Here is a 22,218-nt window from a genome sequence, read left to right on the forward strand (position 1 = left end):
CAAAGGATAATCCTTTTTTCAACTATAGTTATAAAATGGCGAATACGCTGTTTTTTCAAAATTTCATAAAATTGATTTAAAAAATCTATTTTTGATATATTAAGTGCTTATATCGTTTGAATAATAGAAGCTAGAGTTTTGATATGTTAGAAGAAAATGTTCGTCTTTAAGAATTCTGAAAAATATCTGAAGAGTAGGTTGAAAAAATAAAAACTGAAAAATTTATATTAAAATTTTGGTTTTTCATGAATATATATTATATTACTTTCACGGCGGTAAACATAATAAAAATAATGTTTCGTTTTCATGATAAAATATTGCACTTTACTGACTTTTCTATTATTGTAAATAGTGGCCAGGGCGGCTCTATTTTTTTAATTCAGAAAATTAATTTTTTATAGTTCGAGATAGAGTTTTGCTGTCTTCAAGAAAATTGAAGAAAACAAACTTTTGAAAAACTTTGTCGAAGGCACTGGAACTCTTTGTCTTATACTTTTCATTTTACAAAAAATGACCCAAAAAAATTTGGGTGTTCATTAAAAAATGATTTGCAGTTTTGATTTTTCATTAAGATGACTTTAGAAATACTTTCAGATACTTTGAAGCAGAACAATTTGTCTCCATATGGTCAAGGCTCCGAAAATGGCAACCACAGGTGAAATTGTTTTTTATCAAATTTTGCGTCAAACTGTTTATTTTCCGTATGTATATAACCTCTAATATTAAAAAATATGAATGGTGATCCCAAAAAAAAAAATTTCATGTCTGTCATTTATGAAAGTTTGTTGATGCTACTTGCATGACCTGAAAGTGACTAAAAGACCGTAAGCAGATAAAAAGGTAAACAAAATCCATATTTTCAACTTTTTTCTTGCAACCACAATTTTTCTATCGTAGTCTAATTTAAATTTGATGACATTGCTTGAAAAATTTTGATGAATATGGATTATTGCTTATTTTCAGTTGTGAAGTAATGGAAACCAAATAACTTGTAACGTGACGGATCAAAAATTCAAAAAAGTTTTGTGGACCACACCAACAGCATGCATACAATGTCTAACCTGCATTTTTTCTTACTATTTTGAGTCTACTTTTTGAAACTGTATTGTGAAAACTTTAAAGTTTTATTAATTTTTAAGAAAACACAATTTATCTTATGTAACGTGACAGATTTTTTTTCTGCTGTAAAGCAATTCTATCAAGTTTGATTCAATTGCGTCAATATTGGTAACCATCTTTGATTCTGATGAAACCTTTTACGTTTCATGTATATGGGAGACTAAGTATTATTCAATGTTAAACAAACAATTTTTATTCAACAGTAATATTTAAAAAGGGCGTATGAGATCTTGAATGCACTACTCTCAATATATATTTTTCGAAAATCGCCATTTGTGCAGCAAATATAGATATCGAGTTCTAGGGAATTAATTGTTCAAAATTGTTGTTGTTGTCGTTTAAAAAAAAGTAAAAAAGAAGTAAAAAATACAAATATGCAATTACAGAAAAACAATGTTTTTTTGTTTACGAAAGCCTGTAAACTGATGAAACTATAATTGCACTATTAGAAAGTTATTAGTAAGAAAACATTTTTAACTTCAAGTATTCTTCTAAATTTCTTAGTATTTGCCAGCCATGAATATAATTTTCTTATACTATATTAATACTAAATATAATTTCGAAGCAAAATGCTCTTAAGAATTTTTTTTCGAAATATTTTGATTTTTTTCAACGAAAATATCTAGTAGTGAAAATACGCCCTTTTAATAAATTACTCACAAATACCAAACGCAAAAAACATAACACGTTTAAAATTTAATTGCAAATAAAAAAACTTTAAAATATAATTGCATCATAGAGAAAATAACAATAAAAAGTTTTAACACATTTCCATAATTCTTTTAATTTTGAATTTTCATTTAATTTTTTTCTTTAAATAATTTAGTTATAGAATGTATTTCCAAATGGGTTTTCAATTCAAAATGCTCACGAAAAATTATCCTTCAAAATGCAGATGTTTTCAAGTTTTTTTGGATTTTCTTTCGACATAATATGTTACTTCGTGAAATTACGACCTTTTCAAAAGTTTTTCACGTTTGTTCATCAAAACCAATATGTTTTTCAAAATAAACATGAAATTTCCCGTTAATACTCAGTTCCTAGATTAAGAATGATTTGTGTACGATTGTCTTGATATCCTTGCTTCAATGAAAATGCAGAACTGTAACGTGACAGATTCTGGTTGTAACGTGACAGATCATTGAGAATACTCCATAAAATCGAAAACAAAGTTTTTCTTCAGGAAAACTATATTTCTAACTTTTCCTTGCTTTCTAAGCTTCAACTTAAAACTGTTTTCATGCAAATTTGGGGGCCAACGGAACAGACTTTTTCTATTTAGTCGGGCAACCTCCAAACTAACTGCGAAAATTGTTTAACGTGACAGACGTATCAAAATGACAATAAAATGAAAACGGTTCATGATAGAAAAAAACTTTCTGTAGAAAAAATATGCGGTTTAGTGATCTTAATAATGTGCAGTTGTGATAGAATATGGTTTTATTGTTTTTGCTGACTTATCTTATGAAATATGCGTAAAAATGTAACGTGACAGACAGAAGCCTTGACCATATACCGAAACTCTATCTCTCTCTATCTCTAGTTTTTTGAAATTTCAGGCCCACTAGAAAATTTTATTCTGGATCCGCCCCAGTTTGAGACAAAAATATATAATGCTTAATTAGCTTAATCAGCACTAGCTCAATGTTGTTTTTCGGCTAACTTGTATTATGATGGGGTGTGTGTAAAAGGGGTGAGTAACCTACAACTTAACCCCCCCCCCCTAACTTGGTATGCCTACTGGGCGATGGTGGTTGGAATGAGAGAGGGGTGGGTCTCAAGAGGGTGGATGATGTCAATTGAGGGGGATATGTTGGACTTTGATGGGGGACTTGAGCAGAGGAGGAAGTTTAGGGAAGGGTGGTTTGTAATAGCGAGGGTATAACCCTCCATCGCATACCCCTAGCTAGCTATGGCTTTGCGACGACGTAACCTTGGAGGTCTACGGGAGTCAATCCCCGAGGTAGAACTGACCCAGAACACGCGATCAACACTGTGGCGGAATGGATGAGTGCGAGAGGCCTGGAGTTCGCTCAACATAAGACGGAGGTGGTTATCGTCAACAACCGCAAGTCGGCACAACATGCAGTTATCCAGGTGGGAGAAGTCGCGATCACTTCACAGCGGGGTCTGAAGTCTCTCGGAGTCATCATAGACGACAAGCTGACCTTCGGCAGCCATGTCAACTATACGTGCAAGAGCTTCGACTGCTGTTGCAGCATTATCGAGGATGATGTGCAACAGCTCAAAGGTGTGCGCCAGTAGACGTAGGTTACTGGCAGGCGTTGCCGTATCTATCCTCAGGTACGGCGGCCCGTCCTGGTCAAGAGCACTGAGGGTAACCAGTTACCTGCAGAAACTGGAGAGCACCTACCGCGTGATGTGCCTCAGAGTGATATCTGCTTACCGCACGGTGTCACACGATGCATCCTGCGTGATAGCGAGCATGATGCCAGTCGGGCTGGTCATCCGGGAAGATGAGGAGTGCTTTGAGCAACGTGGCAATAGAGGAGCCCGCGAGCGCACCAGGGTGGCTTTGGTCATGAGATAGCAGCGTGAGTGGGATAACTCCTCGAAAGGTAGGTAGACCCACCGGCTGATATCTAATATATCGAGCTGGGTGGGTAGACCCCTTGGGGAATGTCACATCCATCTAACACAGTTCCTGTCAGGCCATGGCTGCTTCCGACAGTACCTCCACAGGTTCGGGCACGCGGAGGCCCCCATCTGACTGCCCAGGTGTTGACGAAACTGCCGAGCACATACTGTTTGTATGTCCTCGCTTCGACGTCGAAAAGAGAGCAATGCTTGACGTCTGTGGCTGGGACACAACCCCTGATACCCTTATTCAGCAGATGTGTCAAGCGGTGGAGAAGTGGAACGCAGTGTCGACTGCAACCACTCAGATTGCCTACAGGCTACAGAGAATCTGGCGCACCGAACAACAGACGACGGGCACGACTAACTAGTGATTGGTCAGTTGGAGCGCGAAAAAGTGAGTGAATGGTCTGTTCATGCTGAGGCAGGTTTGGCGCAGCGACTGGCAACCGCGTAAGGGGTAAACCGAGCCACCCCGAAGCAAGGCAGAAGAGTGAGTGAATAGGCGTATATTCCAAGATGTGAGGGTCGTAGCGTAGTATATTGGGACTTCGCTATTAATACTTCGTGGCGTGGCAGAGGAGTGAAGGATGAGCACCCAAGTAAGCCTCACATGGTATGTCAGAAGTGGGGCTTAAGAAAAAGGGAGAGCGACAGGGCGTAATAAAGTGGTATGATTGAGAGTGAATCAGGTGATAGGGTGAGTATCCAAGTCAGCCTCACATGGTATGTTAGAGGTGAGCATAAAAGTAAGCCTCAGAAGGTACGAAAAAGATGGGCACACAGGTAAGCCTCACATGGCGTGGTAGGGATGAGCACAAAAGTAAGCCTCACATGGAGTGTTAGTAGGTGAATCACGGTGTGATAGAGCGAAGACGCAAGTTAGCCTCATACAGGATGTATGAACGCGTGAGCGAGTGTGAGTGAGTACATCAAGTACAGCTATCCCCCAGAAGTAATACCGAGAGGTAGTCCCTGGGGAGAACAATGGAATGGCGGAGCCCAATGAAGTTTAGTCGGTATTACCTTGTTCATGGTGGAGCCCGACACCCCAGTACACTCCGTGTGGTAGCTTGGCATCTACTAAGCGCGTGTACTGGGTCAGTGCGTAAATTGCATTCTGCATTGTAAAGAAATACCCCTAGCTACGCCCCTGTTAAAATGCAGAAAATCTATATACGTCAACAAAATTAGGCCAGGATTAGGTTGTCGATGTTCAGAGTGATTGCATAACTTTTCTATATGAGAAAGGCAAAAATGACCAAAGTTAAATTTTCGTTAATTTTTTTTCGAGATTACATCAAATCTAGACGTTTCATGTTGTTTTGCATTTTAAAGACATTTGGAATCAAAAATAATAATTCGATTTTGAAATCTTCCTTTGAGCATTTTTCAGTTCCTGCTTGTATGGTATCAGGTAGGTGGCCAATGTGGTCAAAGCGACTTTGGCTAGTCATTATTGATCTATACTGGAAAGTTCAAGTAATTTTGCACCCATTTTAAAAAGTTTTGCATGTGGTCGTAGTCTTCAACCCGTAACTCCGGAACCGGAAGTCCGATCAATTCGAGATTAAGTTTGTGCAAATCGGTCTAGCCATCTCTGAGAAAAATGGGTGAGATTGTTTTGCACATACACACATACATACATACATACATACATATATACATACATACACACATATAGCGTCACTCCAATTTCGAGTGCCGATGAGCAGTCAGATACAGTAGCTAGGGCATGTGATGTAACAATGCTGATGAAAATAGTGCCGAGGAACTACCGGTGTCGGGCGTACTGGTGGAACGAAAGGCTGAACATCATCCAGATTCCAGGCTGCCTGCCTAAAAGCCAGAAGACACGTTCAGAGAGCAAGATCTGAGACTATCTGAGAAGAGTGTAAGGTGACATTCCAGGCGGCTAGGGCCTCTTTTAAACACCTGCTACAAGGAGCTGAGCAGAGAAGTAGACGCTAACCCTTGGGGCAATGCTTACCGTATCATTATGGCCAGGATAGGGTCCAATAACGCCAGTCGAAATGTGCGCCGACAAACTGAAAATTATGGTGGAGGGCCTTTTCCCGAAGCACGATCCAACCGCGTGATTGCCTACACCGTACGTTGACGGTGGAAATTGTGACAATCGAGTTTCCAACGACAAGCTCCTTATAGTGGTAAAAAGGTTGAAAGCGAAGAAATCTTCCGGACCGGATGGTATCCCCAACGTGGCACTGAAGACTGCGATCCTGGCGTTTCCGAAGATGTTGAGGTTAGCCTTACAGAAATGTCTGGACGATGGCTACTTCCCGGATAGATGGAAGATCCAAAACCAGGGAAACCACCAGGAGATCCAGCATCGTATCGGCCTATATGCCTATTGTATACTCTTGATAAGCTCCTCTTCCTCCCCCCATAAACATGCTGATGCCCTACGCTGGAAGTGAGAGCGGACTATCGCAGACGAAGTTCGGCTTCCGGAAAGGGATATCGACGGTGGACGCCATCCGCTCAGTCATCGCGAGTGCGGAGAAACCATTGAAGCAAAAGAAGAGGGGGTAATCGCTGCTACGCCGCGGTAACGATAGGCGTGAAGAACGCGTTCAACAGTGCTTGCTGAGGAGCTATCGCCGTAGCGCTGCACAGCATGCGGGTTCCGGACTATCTATGTGAGGTTCTGAAAAGTTACTTCCAGAACCGAGTACTGGTCTACGAAACGAACATGGGGCAGAGGTCGATTAGGGTCACAGCGCGGGAGTGCCTCAGGGCTCCATACTCGGCCCAACGCTCTGGAATATAATGTACAACGAAGCGTTAACATTGGAACTGCCCAGGAGAGTTGAGATTGTCGGCATTGCAGATGATGTTTTCCTGACGATAACGGGCGAGACCCTTGAGGAGCTGGAGATGTTGACTGCAGAGATAATCGTGGAATCGTGGAAACCTGGATGGCTAGCGTCAAGTTGCAGCTGGCTCAACACAAGACCGAGGTAGTGCTGGTCAGCAACTGTAAAAAAATCCAGCGTGTCGAAATCAGCGTCGGGGGACAATCGATACCATCGATGCGTGTGCTGAAGCACCTGAGTGTGATGGTCGACGATTGGTTGAATTACAACAGCCATGTCGACCATGTATGTGAGAAGACTGCGAGGAAAACTAACGCATTGGCAAGGATCATGCCGAATTACGGAGGAGCAAGAGGCAGCACGATGTGTCTCCTGGAGGGTGTCTCATCCTGAATACTGAGGTATGGCGTACCGGCCAGGGCTACTGCGCTGAACTCAAAGCGGAATCGAACGAAATTGACTAGTACGTTTCGCCTAATGGCTCTTCGTGTCGCGAGTGCGTACAGAACGATATCGTCGGAGGCGTTATTGCTGGGAGCTGGCTGAGGATGTGGAATGCTACCAGCGGGGAAATGCACATAATGCAAGGAGTCTGGTCCGAACGAAGTCGTTGGCTAAGTGGCAGTCAGAGTGGGACAACGCGGAGAAAGGAAGGTGGACCCACTGACTCGTCTCAAATGTGTTTGCTTAGGTGCATAGGTACATGCCTGATATAGCAGTGGACAATATCGTCGAAGATGTGCTGCGACTATACTCTCCGAGTTGCAAAGGAAGTTGCGATGGGACCAACAAAGTAGCGTCATTGGCTAGTACGCCGCCGTGGAACCACAATCGGGAGAAATTCCGCCGCCGGGGACTCTCCGACGGTGAAGACTGGGTCTACCGCCAGGGACCAGTTGAGCAGTACGTGACGTAGCACCGTGTTCGCGTCGTTGGGGCGCTAGCGAACCGGACGTCAGGCTTCACCGAAATCGCCGGACAGACCTCGACTCCCTACCAGATAGCCCGTGAGTAGGCTAGTTCCACCGCCGGGGATTATACCGCGTAGATCGCTTCGAATAGCTAGCAGTGGGTCGTTGAGGCCCCAGTGAACCGGAAGCTACGTTCCACTGCGGACCTCAGCACCTACTGGCTCTCCCTTTAAGTAGGCTAGGTCTAGACCGAGTAGACGAACCGGGGAGGTTAATGGCTCACAGAAACGTTCATCGGTGTCGGTAGTAATCTACCGCTGGGGAATTCACGGTAGGGTAGATTCGCCACCGTGGCCTACCCGAAAGAATCCCGATGAAAAGGAGCTCACGAAACAAAAACCGGTAACGAAGGAAATTCCGTTGTCGGGTAACTCTCAGTCGGAGTAGGATTATATCTGAGCTGATCTCGATAAAGCTGGGAGCTAAATGGCTCAAGAAAGCGGGTATCGGTGTCGGTGGAAATTCCTCTGTCGGGGAACTATCGGTCGGAGTAGGGTTGGGGGCTATCTAAGTGGATCATGGTAAGGCTGGGGACTGAATGACTCGCGGAAACATGAGCTAAATGGCTCAAGGAATCAGCAGCTAAACGGCTCACGGGGACAAGAGCTAAACGGAGACGTATTAGATGGAGACAAGAAGTAAGAGAAGAATCGAGAGTTAAATCAAAGCTCATAGGTCAAGCCATTCCATGAACCACGTGAAGCTCCGAGATAGAGTAGAAAAAAGAGGTGCGACGAAAAAACAACAATTCCCCCACGAAGTAATACCTTAACGTAGTTCCGTGGAAAAGAAGGGAGTGAAAAGTAAGGATTGTTTTTATTGGTTAGGCACGATCGTGAGCCGTGAGTCTCACACAGTGCCAATATACTACAGACGAGGCTTTTGAAGCTTTTTAAACCTTACTATACAAAAAAACACACATACAGACATTTTCCGATCTCGACAAACTGAGTCGAATGGTATAAGAGACTCGGCTTTGCGAGCCTTGGTTAAAAACTTGACATTTCGACCGATTGCATAAACTTTCTATATGAGAAAGGCAAAAACAAAGTTTCCTTGTATTTCAATTATTAACATGATGTGAGAGTAGTGTAAATATATATCTAATATTTTTGATTATAGAGGTTTTAACCTTATAGTAATTCGCCTCTTTTTCCGGTTAGAAAACTCTTTTTAGAAACTTTTCTAACCTTATGTGCGGGGTTGGGAATCGAACCCAGGTTCAGCTGTGTACAAGGCAATCGATTTACCTACTACACTATGCCCGCCCCCGGTAGTGTAAATGAACACTAGAAACAATTCCCAGTCATTCGTATTAGGGTCTTTGCTGAAATAGTTAACCTCACTTTTCTTGACAGTTCGATTGTACTGTTTACATGGACTTAAGAAAATTTGTGGGCGACTGGATTACCTCGAAGCAAATCGTAAAGAATATATCTTATTATAATGACAGGGTATTATTAGTACGATTATTTTGAACATTTCAGACACATCAATGCCATCTAGGTTCATAAAACGTCAACAAAATAACAAAAACAAAACAAGCAAAAGGAAAGTTGATGCGCACTTGAATGTTATTTTAGTTGATACATGTTAAAGTTTTACCAGCACAAAAGCTTTGAAACTCGCTAGCCTTTTGTCGCACATTCTAATCTACTCTCTGCCGCTATTTAGATAGTTGGGTTCATTTTTGATTCAATTGAATACTTTATGGTGACGTCATAACTGAACTGAGTGTTCATTTTTGACAGTTCGCTTGTACTGTTTACATGGACTTAGAAAAATTCTTTATGATTTGCTTCGGGCGAATCTAGTCGCCCACAATTTTTCTAAGTCCATGTAAACAGTACAAGCGAACTGTCAAGAAAAATGAGGTTAACTGTGTCAGTAAAGAATCCAATTGAAATTTCTCGAACGACATTCCAACAGAGCTCTGTCCGCCAGACTTCTACAATTTTTTTATGACTGCCGAAAACCTAGGGTCCTGTGGAGTATTTGATGTCAATGGTACACTGCACATTTATCATACTTTTAAGATGAATACTTGTCCGTAACGCATGGCGTTCAGCAATTTAAAATTAGTCGGCATTTTCAATCAAAGCTATCGCTGAGAAATAGTGCTTCGAAGAGTATTTCTATAAACACAAAATTCTAAAGATGTCAATTATGATGACTCAGTGCGCAAATTGTAGCAAAGAAATTCCAAATGAATCGTCAAATGTATCTGGAATCACCCAAGTAACACTTTACAACCGGTAAGGGAACCTAATATTAAATTACGACCGCCCATATCTTTAATTCACCCACATTCACCCGTAGTATGGCCGATGATCGGGAAATGTCTCGCTTTTTGTACCGACTAACGCAGGAAATCGTTACCTCGCGGGATTTTTCCGATGCTAACATCAACCGCATCTGCGAAAAGTACTACCAAAACACGTCATTCACGAACAAATACCGGCTGGTTCAAACTATTGCTGATTTGAAGCAGAAACTAAACATCGAAGGTCCGAAACTGATATACAATCCTACTGATGAACCGACGACCATCGCCAAAGATTCTTGTAGCTGCCCTCGATCAAATATATCAGCAGTTAAAGTTCGTCGATGTGATAAATGTATCAGTGTGCAATCTTTCCATCGTGCATCTTCCGTCCTCAAAAAACAAAAAAATCCATTTGTTCCAACGATCGATGACTCCACGAAAAAATATACAAGCTCCTCGGACTCCATCAGTACCATCACGACGTACAATTTCCCCTCGTCGATGAATTTCCCATTTTCAGGCTCGCCTCAGTTTGGACGCTACAAACCTCCAGCCGACTTCGATAAAAGGATCGGGGAAATGCTTACCCAACCGGGAGGGAATCAATTGCCAGAGTTGGTAGAAGGCTGTTGTGGTGGAAACAAAAACTCCAAGGACAGTTCTGCCGATATGACGTTGCGGATGGCTGCGTCCGAACGGTTGTTCAAGGGTCCACCTGGTAACCCGAAGTGCCCGTTACATCACTGTGAACATTTTTCACGTGCAGATATATGCGGTGGGGGTTGTGGAGCAGGTTGCGCCAGTGGCTACCCTCCACCGAGGCAGAACTTGCCCGAGGATACGGAATCAACCCAGGCTACCTGTTGCGGAGTTTCGAAGAAAAAGAGGAAACCGGCTGGGGATAAAAAGAATGCACCGACAAAGAAAACGGGGAAATGTAGTGCTAAAAAGTAAATGGTTGATGACTGAGAAAACATTTCAATCGAAGGGTTTGGTCAGAAGAGCTTCTTGCAACAATTTAGTGAAAATTGCGTCTAGTTTTTTTGCTTCAATCTCATTAATACAGTACAGTTAAGCATTTCAATCTTAACACAACACATTTTATCACAGCACAGAACTTCTCATGGACAAGCAGGCATGAAACGCAAGTTTGTGCTTAGTCAAAGTAAAATTTCATTTGAATAAACTCGGTAAATATATCGCTGAAAATCAATAAATTTACGCCATTTTACTGACTGTTCAGCTGTGCGGAAATTACCGAACTGAATTGAGTGTGCATATTGCAGTATCGATGACGAAACACTAGAAAAGACCCGACATTTTGCATGTGTAATCAACGTGGTTGTTTAAGCTCAATCAGTCGTCGATTATCACTCCCAATTACTTCAGTGTACGCTTCGATGCATTCACATGCCCTTCGATGGTGACCTGTATCCGCTGAACCGCTTTGCAGTTGCTGTCCAACAACAAATCCGTCTTGTAGTGAGATATTTGCAGCTTGACCCGTTCATCCAGCTCTCGATCGCATCGATTGTCTCTGTCACCGACACCTCCATTTCTACAAGTGTCCCACCGTTAGTGACACATCGTCCACGAAACCAACGATTTTTACTTTCCTGGGCAGCCGCAGTGTTAAGACCCCACACTGATAGAATATATTCGTAAATCGCTAGGAATTAATTTCGTATAAAAAACTTTCATAAAATATACGAATTTTTCATACGTATGATGAATTGTTCGTAGTTTTATCGAAACACTTTTATTTTTTATTACGAGTTTTTCGTGAAAACCACGAATCGACTTTCTTTGGATTATTACGAAACAGCTTCATTCAGCAAACGAGTCGTTCGCTGTTATATACAAATATCTTTATAATATTTACAAGCACCATTCGTCAAACCGTCCACGTCAAAAGAGCAATATGGAACCATTGTTGCTATACGTCAGATAATTGTTGTTGTCTGAGTATTTAGTAGTCGTATCCGTGTCCGCCGGTTGGAAGGAAGACTTCCTGAACCTCTTTCGCTTCCAGTTGATTCAGAATCTGGAGCAGTACAGAATCAGTTGAGCCGTCGCGAACTGCTCGTTGATTTTGTATGAATAATTTTGAGTTTTTCTCTGCCGCACAGTGGTCAAAATGAACAATTTCTTGCCTTTAATTATTTTGCGGCTAAACCATAAGGTTTTGAGTTTTGGTGACTTAGGACAAGTTATTGGAGATATTAAGACAGATTTTTAGAAGTAGACGACCATGTTCCAAAATAAAATGTAAAGGCATTTTTGAAATGCAACATTTTACTGAAAGGAGATAGACAGTTAGAGTCTTCAGCAAAGTTGCAGACAATGTTATTTTTAGTAATTTTCTTCAGTTAAATTCTAACCAGGGATGCATGAAGCACAGCACGAGAGCCTAGCACGAGCTGAGCGGCCGCTTTGAACGAACCAAAAGCAATAAGCACTGACACCGCTCGTGCTAGATAACCTTCGTGCTCGAGCTGTAGGATTCGAAGAACTAGCACAACGAGTTAGCACGATAAGCTAGCACCATGAGCCAGCTCGGTAAGCTGGCACGAGCAAGCTCGATGAGCTAGCTCAGTGAGCTAGCACGAGTTAACTCAATGAGCTGGCACGGTAAGCTTGTCCGATGAGCTAGAACGGTGCAGTAGTGTAAAGCGGACCCTACACGAGCGGAAATATTGACGATAAACCAAATATTGATCAATATATTGATCGTTTAAGAACATTTTGCAAATATTGATTCTGTAGAATTGAAATGGCATTGACGTATTGAAGTAGTCTTGTCAATATGTTTATTGACAATATTCTTGTCTCTTGTAGGGTCCGCTTAAGTTATGGAACGAAAGAATAGGACAAAGCATGAACTATGCGTTGGTGAATGTGCGACAGGTTGCTGAAAAAACGATGCAGGCATCATTACTCACACTAACGCTATAGCTCCGTGCAGCGTGCTAGCTATCACCGTGCTAGCGAGGGATCTCGCTCATCGTTGCTCGTGCTACATGCTAACTCTAGCTAATCGGAAACCAGCGCAAGCACTAGCTCAATGAATTTAACGCTGATACATTATGAGTCAGTGCACAGCAATAGGACACGGAGCAGCATCTACAGCCGTTTCGTTGTTATGAGAAGTTTTCCACTGAACCCCATAAAAATCAGTTTATTTAAAATAACTTTTGTCGTATTCATTTCTCTACAACAATGTTTTAGATATTGTAAAAACGCACAACTTTGTTGAATATTATAAGACGATCCGATGTTTATAGAAATAGTTAGAGCTGTTTCTTTGATTAAAAATATCATATGTCTTAACAAGTTTTCCAAAAAAGTTGCAAAAATATGCAAATGAAGTAATGTTATCTTGAAAGTACTAACAATCTACTACAAAATCCTAAAGGAGTGGTTAGTATCTGTCAGTATACAAGAATGTTAAAAAAGAATGAAACGGCGAGCATTTGAGTGTTTTCTTCAGCGCTATCTGGTTTCATTATATTCAACCATTTTATATGTACTGTATTAAAAATTATTTTAGGTATTATAATCACTTAATGAGTTATTGTAAAAGTAATACCATAATTTTACAAAAAATGCTAGCAGTTCCATTGGAAATTGTGTGAAGAAGTACTGTACAAAATTTTGAAATAATTGGTCTAGTAGATTCTGAGTTATGATGCACACATATTTTCTTAAAGTCTCCTCCACAGATTAACTCAATTATTTTCTATATTTTGCCACGAAAATTAGAGAAATTAAGTTCAAATGTTGCATTATTATATTGACAAACGCTTTGTGTTTCATCAAAATCTATTAAAAGCAGTTTTCACCGAATGAACCTAATCTCTTACCCCCCTCGAAGATATTTACATGAATATTTGTTTGGTATATTGTAAACCGTGTACAAGTGCAAAATTGAAATGAAGCAACTTCGATATTCATTGTTCATCGGATGCTTCTATTCTATTTGATCTATTACTGACTATAAATTTTATGTTAGGCATTCCAGTATGCTTTCAGTTTTCAAGCATTTTCATGTAGCCGTTTATTAGTTAGCGATTTTGTTTGTCGTCGAAATTGGTAAACGTAAGTTGTTGCAGTTTTCGAGTAAAACCGAGGACGATCCAAATAAAAATTTACATAACAACGCAGACAATAGTTCATCGAAAGAGGATAAGATAACTAGATCATAAACATTCTATTGTAGACCTTTGCTACTTTCCCATTATTTAAGATTGAATAGAATATAAACGCCGTTAGAACTTAAATACTCTCCGTTTCATTTGTACGCAACATTCTTGGATATCAACGGATAACGTATGCGGAATGAAATTTGGACAACGCTTCCAGCTTTAAATCAATAATGCAACCTTGCGCAAGGTACCATACTAAACGTCATACTCTAGGCACACTTATTTTAAACATCCAGTGTTAATTTTGAACCACTAGGCGATACCATGTGAACAAAATGGCAGCGAATGCACAATCTGGCACCTAGGTATTATACCAAAAAAAGTTTTGGCGCAATGGAGGATTATGGCATACCTTTTGTACAAAAGGCTGATATCCCTCCAAATGTACCACCATGAATGAGTATTTCTGGAATAATTTGAAGCAGAGAGTATATGCCAATAATTTTCGACCTAAAACTAACAAACATGATGATCAAAATAAAGAAAGAAATCAAGAATATGCCAACATCAATTTTTTCGACTTCTTTGCAAAAAGTTCCTGCAAACTGTCATAAAGCTCCTTGAATGGGCTCAATTTTTTTCTACAATAAGTTAATAAGCTGACAAATGTTTTCATATAGAGAGAACATTTAATAAAGGGTTTTCTACAAAAAAATTGCCTTTTGCATTTTGTCCAAATTTTATTCCGCATACGTTACTAACCATTCCTTCATGACTTTGCAGTAGATTGATGGTAATTTCAAGATAATACAATATCACCTGCATATTTTTGCAACTTGTTTAGAAAACTGGCTAAGAAATATGACATTTTTAATCAAAGAAACATCTCTAACTCTTTATATGAGCATCGGAGCGTCTTAATTTCATTCATGAAAAATAATGTCGTTATCAACGATAACATTCGTGCAGTGTACATTAAATGTGTAAAATTTACGAAAGCTTTCGTTAACCATACGGCTATTCTTGTTCATGAAATGAACGAAACTTACTATTTACAATGCACGAAAATACTTCATTGCAGAAAACGACGAATGAATTCGTGCATTGCATGATCGATTTCATTATATTTACGAAGTTATATTATCCCATTCCAAAGTGTTGGACAGAGAATGGAGCCCTGAGTAACGCCCGCTGCGACTCGCATTGCCTTCTGCCCTTTTGTTCGTCTGGTACAACAGTGCTCTACTCTGGAAGTAGCTCTTCAGGATATGGCTCATTCTTTTATGCCACGCTGCGGCATTGGTCTATTCGGGGCTGGATGGCCCTGTGACTTCCTTGACTTTGGCAGCAACATCAGTTTCTGCACCTTCCTCATTTCGGGGATTACCATCGTCTAAAGACTTCACGCCACGGTTGGTATTCCATCCGGACTGGTGGTTTTCTTTGATTTTAGTCACATCGACGCGTCTTTGAGCTCGTCGTTAGTCACTTGCCACTCGACTGTGTTATCTCCTTCTTCTTCGCCGTACGGTGTCGGTGACCAAGTTGTTGAATCGTGATTCGGGAAGAGACCCTCAACGATTATCTTTAGCTTACCCGGGCATATTTCAGCTGGTGTCGAAGGACCCTCGTCTTCGTCATGACGACTCAGTACGCGTCCCCCAGGGATTGGCGTTTATTTCTCAGCACAGCTACTTATGGCAATTGGCTTGCTAAGCTTGACCTTCTAGATACGTCGCTTGCGCTCCTCTTACACTCTCCTATCTTGCGCTGAGCCCGCCTTCTGGCTCTAAGACAAGCAGCGTGTAGCGTACTGAGTTACTCATTTAACCAGTAAGCTGCACGTCGTCTACTGCATGGCCCTAGATTTCGTGACATTGTAACGTCACAAGCCGTCACAATCCTTCTTGTTAGATCAGCCGTATCAACGTACTTGATTCCGTTGTTCGCCGAAGTAACTCAACCAAGAGGTTTTCGTTAAAGGCTTTCGTCTTCCACTTTAGTATGCCGCCCGTCCTTCTTCGTGCTGCAGCAGGGTTCCATTGGCCGATCCGGTAGCGAATCGCCTGGTGGTATCTATGGGGATACTTCTCTCACACTCTCCAGTCCATGTTCGCCGTCAGTCAAGGACTACAGAATGTGGCGAAATTTCTCTCGGTACCGATATCCGTTTCGTGAACCAACCATTAAGCTCCTAGCTCCTCGCTTCGCCGCGATTTACTTGTTATAGTCCTCGGAGGTTGAGCTAGCCTCCACAACGTACCGACAGGTAGGTGTCGAGTCTGCAGCGAATTTTCACTACAAGGAAATATTTTCACAAGATAACTTTTGCATATGAAACTTTGAGAATTTCATTTAAAATATTAGGCATATTTTTGTTTAACATATTCATTTTTTTCAAATTTCTCCAATATATTTCGTGGGGGGGGGGGCTGCGTCCCCCCCCCACTGCTACGCCACTGGGTCTGATCCACATATCTTCTTTACCGATCGCCAATTTTAAATTCACTGTTACTCCTGCGCTAACTTTTCATAACATATTACAAATGTTCAAACATCTTGAAAAAAAACTAAGCTACATTACGGTAACATTAAATAAGAGCAAAGCTAGAAATTATGCTTTGAGCCAACAAAGAAAGTCTTCTTTCCCTTTAAGGTTCAAATAACTTTCGGTGAGCGTCTAAACGAATTGAACGCTTGATAGTATGCGTTGGAAAAAATGCGTTCGACTTTGTCACCGATTTATCCATATAAAGCATTTATTCAACGCTAAAAGAAGAATATCAGTCAAGGGGGTGGAGATAGCGTAGTTGGTAAATCGATTCCCTTGTACGCAGCTCATCTGGGATCAGTTCCCAACCCCGCACATAGTGTTAGAGATTTTTCTAAAAAGATTTCTCTAACCCGACAAAGAGGCGAATGACCGTCAGGTTAAAACCTCTATAATCAAAATAAAAAAAGAATATCAGTCGATTTATTAGATTATCACGATTCAATTCATGCAAAATAGTTGGTGGAAAAACAATTGACCGGGTGGAATGGTGCTTTTGAAAAAGTGGCGGTGATTTTTAGTCACATTACCACACTGTCCCGGGGCACGCAATACAACTGAGTAGTGAAAAAACCAAAGCCACTTTTTCAAAAGCACCATCCCGCCCGGTCAATTATTTTTCCACCAACTATTTTGCATGATTCGAATCGTGATAATCTAATAAATCGACTGATATTCTTCTTTTAGCGTTTAATAAATGCTTTATAAGGGGCCGTACATTAATTACGTAAGGCTTTTTTAGAGCTTTTCAACCTCCCCCTCCCCACAGAGTTCGTAAGATTTTGGTGAACTCCCCCTCCCCCTACATAAGATCTTATCATGATTATCGTAATTAAAAAAATCGAATTGTTAATTCATCAAATAATAAGATAGCGAAAACGACATGTATAGAATTATTACAATAAAACTCATGACAAAATTTAACTGTAATTATCTGCAGAATTTTAATTGCATGCCAATCTCGCCCAGTAGAAAGAATAACTGTTGTCAGATATTCAGTAACTCCAATTTGGTCCACATGATCTGCTTTGCTATATTCCACTTCCTTTGAATCTATTTTCTTATGATGTAGAATTTAAAAGAGTTTATAACCTCTTCTGGCATGAATTTATTCTGAGTTCCAGCTGTGACGCTTGTCGTATGGATAGTAGGGTGGGATAAAAATTAGATTCCAGCTCCGAGCAACTTTTTAGGTACCATTTGTGTCCAAGAACAACTGTGCAAATTCTTAGCTCGATCGGTGAAACTATATTTTCGCGCCCACTGTTTAAAGTTTACATGGGATTTTGCATGGGAAAATTAACTTTTACAAAATAATTCCTCCAGGAGTCGCCCATTGCTTCCTAAAAATAAATCGTTATATGACTTTTAAAGGAAATTTAACAAAGAAACAAAGTCTCGAAAACAACAAAACGATCTGACGCATGAGAAAAAAGTTATTAAGCAGAAACCGATTGATGCTCTGACGATTGATGAAATATTCATTTTTTCTAGCACCACTGCTGTTGGTTGTTCAATTATACACAATTGTGTATTAATGCTCTCTTTATGTGTATAAATCGTTTATCTACACTATTTGGCCACTTCGCAAGGTTTTGAGGGATAAATTGAGGCTTCTTTTATACATAATAAGAGAAAGTTAAAATTTTTTGTATATAATTAGACCGCCAGAAGCAGTGATGCTATGAAAAGTGAAATTTTCATCAATCTTCAAGACATCAATCGGTTTTTGCTTAATAACTTTCTCCACAAGCATCAGATCGTTTTGCAGTCTTCTAGACTTTGTTTCCTGGACAAATTTCCTATAAAAATCAGACATCTATTTATTTTTAGGAGGTAAAGGGCGACTATTGGAAGAATTAATTTGCAAAAGACAATTTCCCCATACGAAATCTCATGTAAACTTTAAACCGCGGGCGCGAAAATATAGTTTCACCGATCGAGCTGAAAATTTGCAGAGTTGTTCTGGGAGCTAAATGGGACTCAAAAAGTTACTCGGAGCCAAATTTTATTTTTTTCATATAACCATGTCCCACTCTAATGGATAGCTCCGAGTTAACCATCTTCGAATATTCTTGAATTAAAATATCTTACTAGCTTACTATGATCGAACTAAAAAAATTAACTTTTTCTGTTGATGAGGTAGAAAGTTTGTGTCTTCAACAAAGTTTTAGAAATGCTCATAGTGAAGAATTTTGTTGAAGAACTTGAGCTTGTAGGACTAAAGGTTATCGAGTTATAAGGCGTTTTCTATGGCAACCCCCTTAAATCTAGTTTTTTTAATATAACTTTTTTCATTGTGACTTCTCTTGCAAACTATGTTCAAGACAAATGTGTAGGTATCAAAACTACATAATATTGTCGAAGACTGTATGTAAATATACTCATTCGTTTTAAAGTTATTGAGGTTTTGTACATTTTTTTAGACCAACTTCAACTACGTATAAGAAAGAAAGGTGCAAACCAAAATGCACGAAAAGGCACTTTTTAACTGTCTAAACTATGCACAATAAAGCTAAGAAGATTTGGCACGTGGCACTCTAGAACCCTATGAATAGGGTAAGCTTACTTTGTCATGTTTTTCCATACAAAAATCAGCAAAAAAAAAATTTTAAGTTTTTTTGTCACAATTTTTGAAATTCTTGATTTGATATTTAATTACAAGTATTATTTTCACTTATACCTGAATATTTCACATTTTATAAACGTGGGAGCAAAAATGTGAAGTTTTTAATATCATTGGAGATCCCAAACTACTATATACTCAAATAGACATGTCATAATGAATTTAATGCTTACAAATGGATGCCATAAAATTAATTACTAAATTTTACGGAAAAAATCAAAAAAAAATAAATTTTTGCTGATTTTTGTATGGAAAAAGTAAAAAAACATGATAAAGTAAGCTTACCTTATTCATAGGTTTCTAGAGTGCCACGCACCAAACCTCCTTAGCTTTATTGTGCATAGTTTAGACAGTTAAAAAAGTGCCTTTTCGTGCATTTTGGTTTGCACCTTTTTTTTTCTTATACGTAGTTGAAGTTAGTCTAAAAAAATGTAAAAATCCTCAATAACTTTGAAACGAATGAGTATTTTTACATACAATCTTCGACAATATTATGTAGTGTGATGCCTACACATTTGTCTTGAACATAGTTTGCACGAAAAGTCACAAGGAAAAAAGTTATATTAAAAAAAAAAACTAGATTTAAGGGGGTTGCCATAGAAAATGCCTTATAAATCGATAACCTTTAATCTTACAAGCTCAAGTTCTTCAACAAAATTTTTCACTATGAGCATTTCTAAAACATTGTCGAAGACACCATCTTTCTGCTTCGTCAGCATAAAAAGTTATTTTATTTAGTTCGATCATAGTAAGCCATGCCTCATTTCAATTGTTATCAGTTTGTGGGGAATATTCATACGAACAATTCCTCCAAAGACACCTTGTGAATATATTCACATGGTTTGGCCTCTAGTGAATTAAGTTCACGTTTCCGACCACTGTGCAAGGGTATCAACACTTAACTTGTAAGGCATATTGTGATTCCAGTTCCCGAACAGAACAATGTACAACCAAGAGCCAAAAATTACTCATATTGTTTGATATACAAGGATTATATGGTACAAATGAAAATAGTTCCCTTTTCTTATTAAAAAGAATATTTTCCTTATGGATTTAATTTTTTAAACTTGTTTTATGATATTACGTAAGAAAGAACAAACCCTCCCTCTCCCTCAGATAAGAAATTGTAAGATATTTTGAAACTCCCCCTCCCCCCATATGCCCTTTCGTAATTAGTGTATGGCCCCTAAGTGAAAATCGGCGGCAAAACTGAACACATTTTTCCTACGCATACTACCAAGCGTTCAATTCTAACACATGCCCAAAAAAGGTAACTTGAGCCTTAGCCTCAACTGGAACAGTTCTTTTTCTCAACTAGTAGTGAACTGATGGTGTAATGTCGGTTTCTGTCACCTGGTAAGGTTAGTAGGTTTAGCGTTCAAGGAATTCATTTCAGTTTAAAGGGTTACTTACGACTTCACTATTAACTTTTGAGGGGGCGGCTGGTGTAGGGTGCTCAAACCGAAAGTTATTTTGTGTTACGATTTTGAAGGCAAGCAACAATGGATCTTTTGTGTAATGTTAAGATTTATTTACACATTCATAGCGCGCGAAAAAAAATTTTTTTTTGGTCATATAGAATCACGAGGGCTCCAGGATTAGACGTCCATTTACACGGCGAGGAGCGCCGTGGTGAACACGATAACTTTTGATAAAATTGTCTGACATAGGAAATTCAATATGATTAGTAAAAGTTACACTTGTAGTTACTCGATGAACAAAATAAAATAGAAAGAAAGTTCGAGTATCGGAAAATGGAAAATGAAAACCGAAGCATCTCATATTTTACTTACAGTATTTTGCTTACTTTTCTTTAAAATAATAGGGAGAATTTTTTTTTACTACTAGTGCACTACTAGTTTCATTCGCTCAAAAAAATTTTGTTCACTAACGGATACAAATCATTCCTTTGGAGTTTTGTAGTGTATTGATAGCCATTTAATGATACTATTGATATATCTACATATTTTTGGAGAAAACTAACTAAGAAGTATGACAGATTTAATCAAATAAACAGTTGTAACTTTATCAAAAAGCCTAGTTACCCCCTAAACTGTCCAACTAAACTGTAGACTTGTAAAACATCTTACACATAGTTGAGAATATTTTTGTAGACATACAAATACGACAAAAAGAAGGCAGGCATAGCATAGTTGGTAAATCGATTGTCTTGTACGTAGCTCACCTTGGTTCAATTCCCAACCCCGCACTTGTGGTTGGAGATTTTTATAAATAGATTTTTTTAACCCGCAAAAAGAGGCGAATAATTCAAAGATTAAAACACAAAATCGTAAAAAATATGACAAAACTTATTCTCAAAAAGAGGTTTTCAAAGAGTTGCTCAGAAAAATGCTATATAACAGAGGAACAGCTGTTGTTAGAAAGTTGGTTTCATCGGCTAGATTTCAAAAAATACTATTTGTACAACTTTGCTGAAGGCAGCCCAAAATATCTGTCCTCTTCAGTAAAAAGTTATATATCAGAAATAGCTTTAAGTTTCATTTTGAAATTACTTCTGGAAATCTGACTAATCGACTCCAACAGCTTTTCGCTAAAACGCAAAACCTAATGGGTTTGCCGCAAAACAATTGAAGGTATGAATTTACACATTTCGACCAGTGTTAGCCGTGCCATTTTTTCTACCAAGGGTAAAAAAAACTATTTCTCGTTATTTTTAACCTAGAGCGAAAACCCGATTTTTTTTTGACTTCTCACAATATTATTAAAATAGTAAATAGTGTCAGTCTGTTTCTAAAACCATGGTAATACTTTTTTGCCTTTTATAAAAGCGATACGCATACATAATGTTAACTTTTCTAGTGATGACTGCGCTTTTTTATAATGTAGAAAATCTAATTTGAGCATGAAGTTCGCAAGAAACTCGCAGAGAAAAACTCCGATGCCCTACTAGTGGCGCGATCCAAACTATGCATTCCATGAACCATGTCGGTAGAAATAATATAAGTTCGAAATGTTCCGAACAGCATGTACTCCATCGAGTGGGAGCAAAATACCAAACATTGCCGTATCACATTTTGCATACATTCATCTGACCGATGACGACCTGGAGACGGATCCGGCTAAAGTCACGGTCGTATGTATAAA

At 39.3% G+C, this 22,218-nt stretch overlaps 2 protein-coding genes across 3 annotated transcripts in view; one reads left to right on the plus strand and one right to left on the minus strand.

Annotated features, from left to right (window-relative positions):
• LOC131683879 (neuropeptide SIFamide receptor-like) overlaps positions 1 to 22,218 on the minus strand; it is a 622,586-nt gene that overhangs the window by 26,132 nt on the left and 574,236 nt on the right. The window lies entirely within an intron of this gene.
• LOC131683880 (uncharacterized) lies at positions 9,654 to 10,952 on the plus strand. The gene is made up of 2 exons (XM_058966253.1): positions 9,654 to 9,780; positions 9,845 to 10,952. The coding sequence occupies exons 1-2, from the start codon at positions 9,683 to 9,685 to the stop codon at positions 10,743 to 10,745; spliced, it is 999 nt and encodes a 332-aa protein (XP_058822236.1). The 5' UTR covers positions 9,654 to 9,682; the 3' UTR covers positions 10,746 to 10,952.

Source organism: Topomyia yanbarensis, chromosome 2, assembly GCF_030247195.1.
Source record: "Topomyia yanbarensis strain Yona2022 chromosome 2, ASM3024719v1, whole genome shotgun sequence".
Lineage (NCBI taxonomy): Eukaryota > Metazoa > Arthropoda > Insecta > Diptera > Culicidae > Topomyia > Topomyia yanbarensis.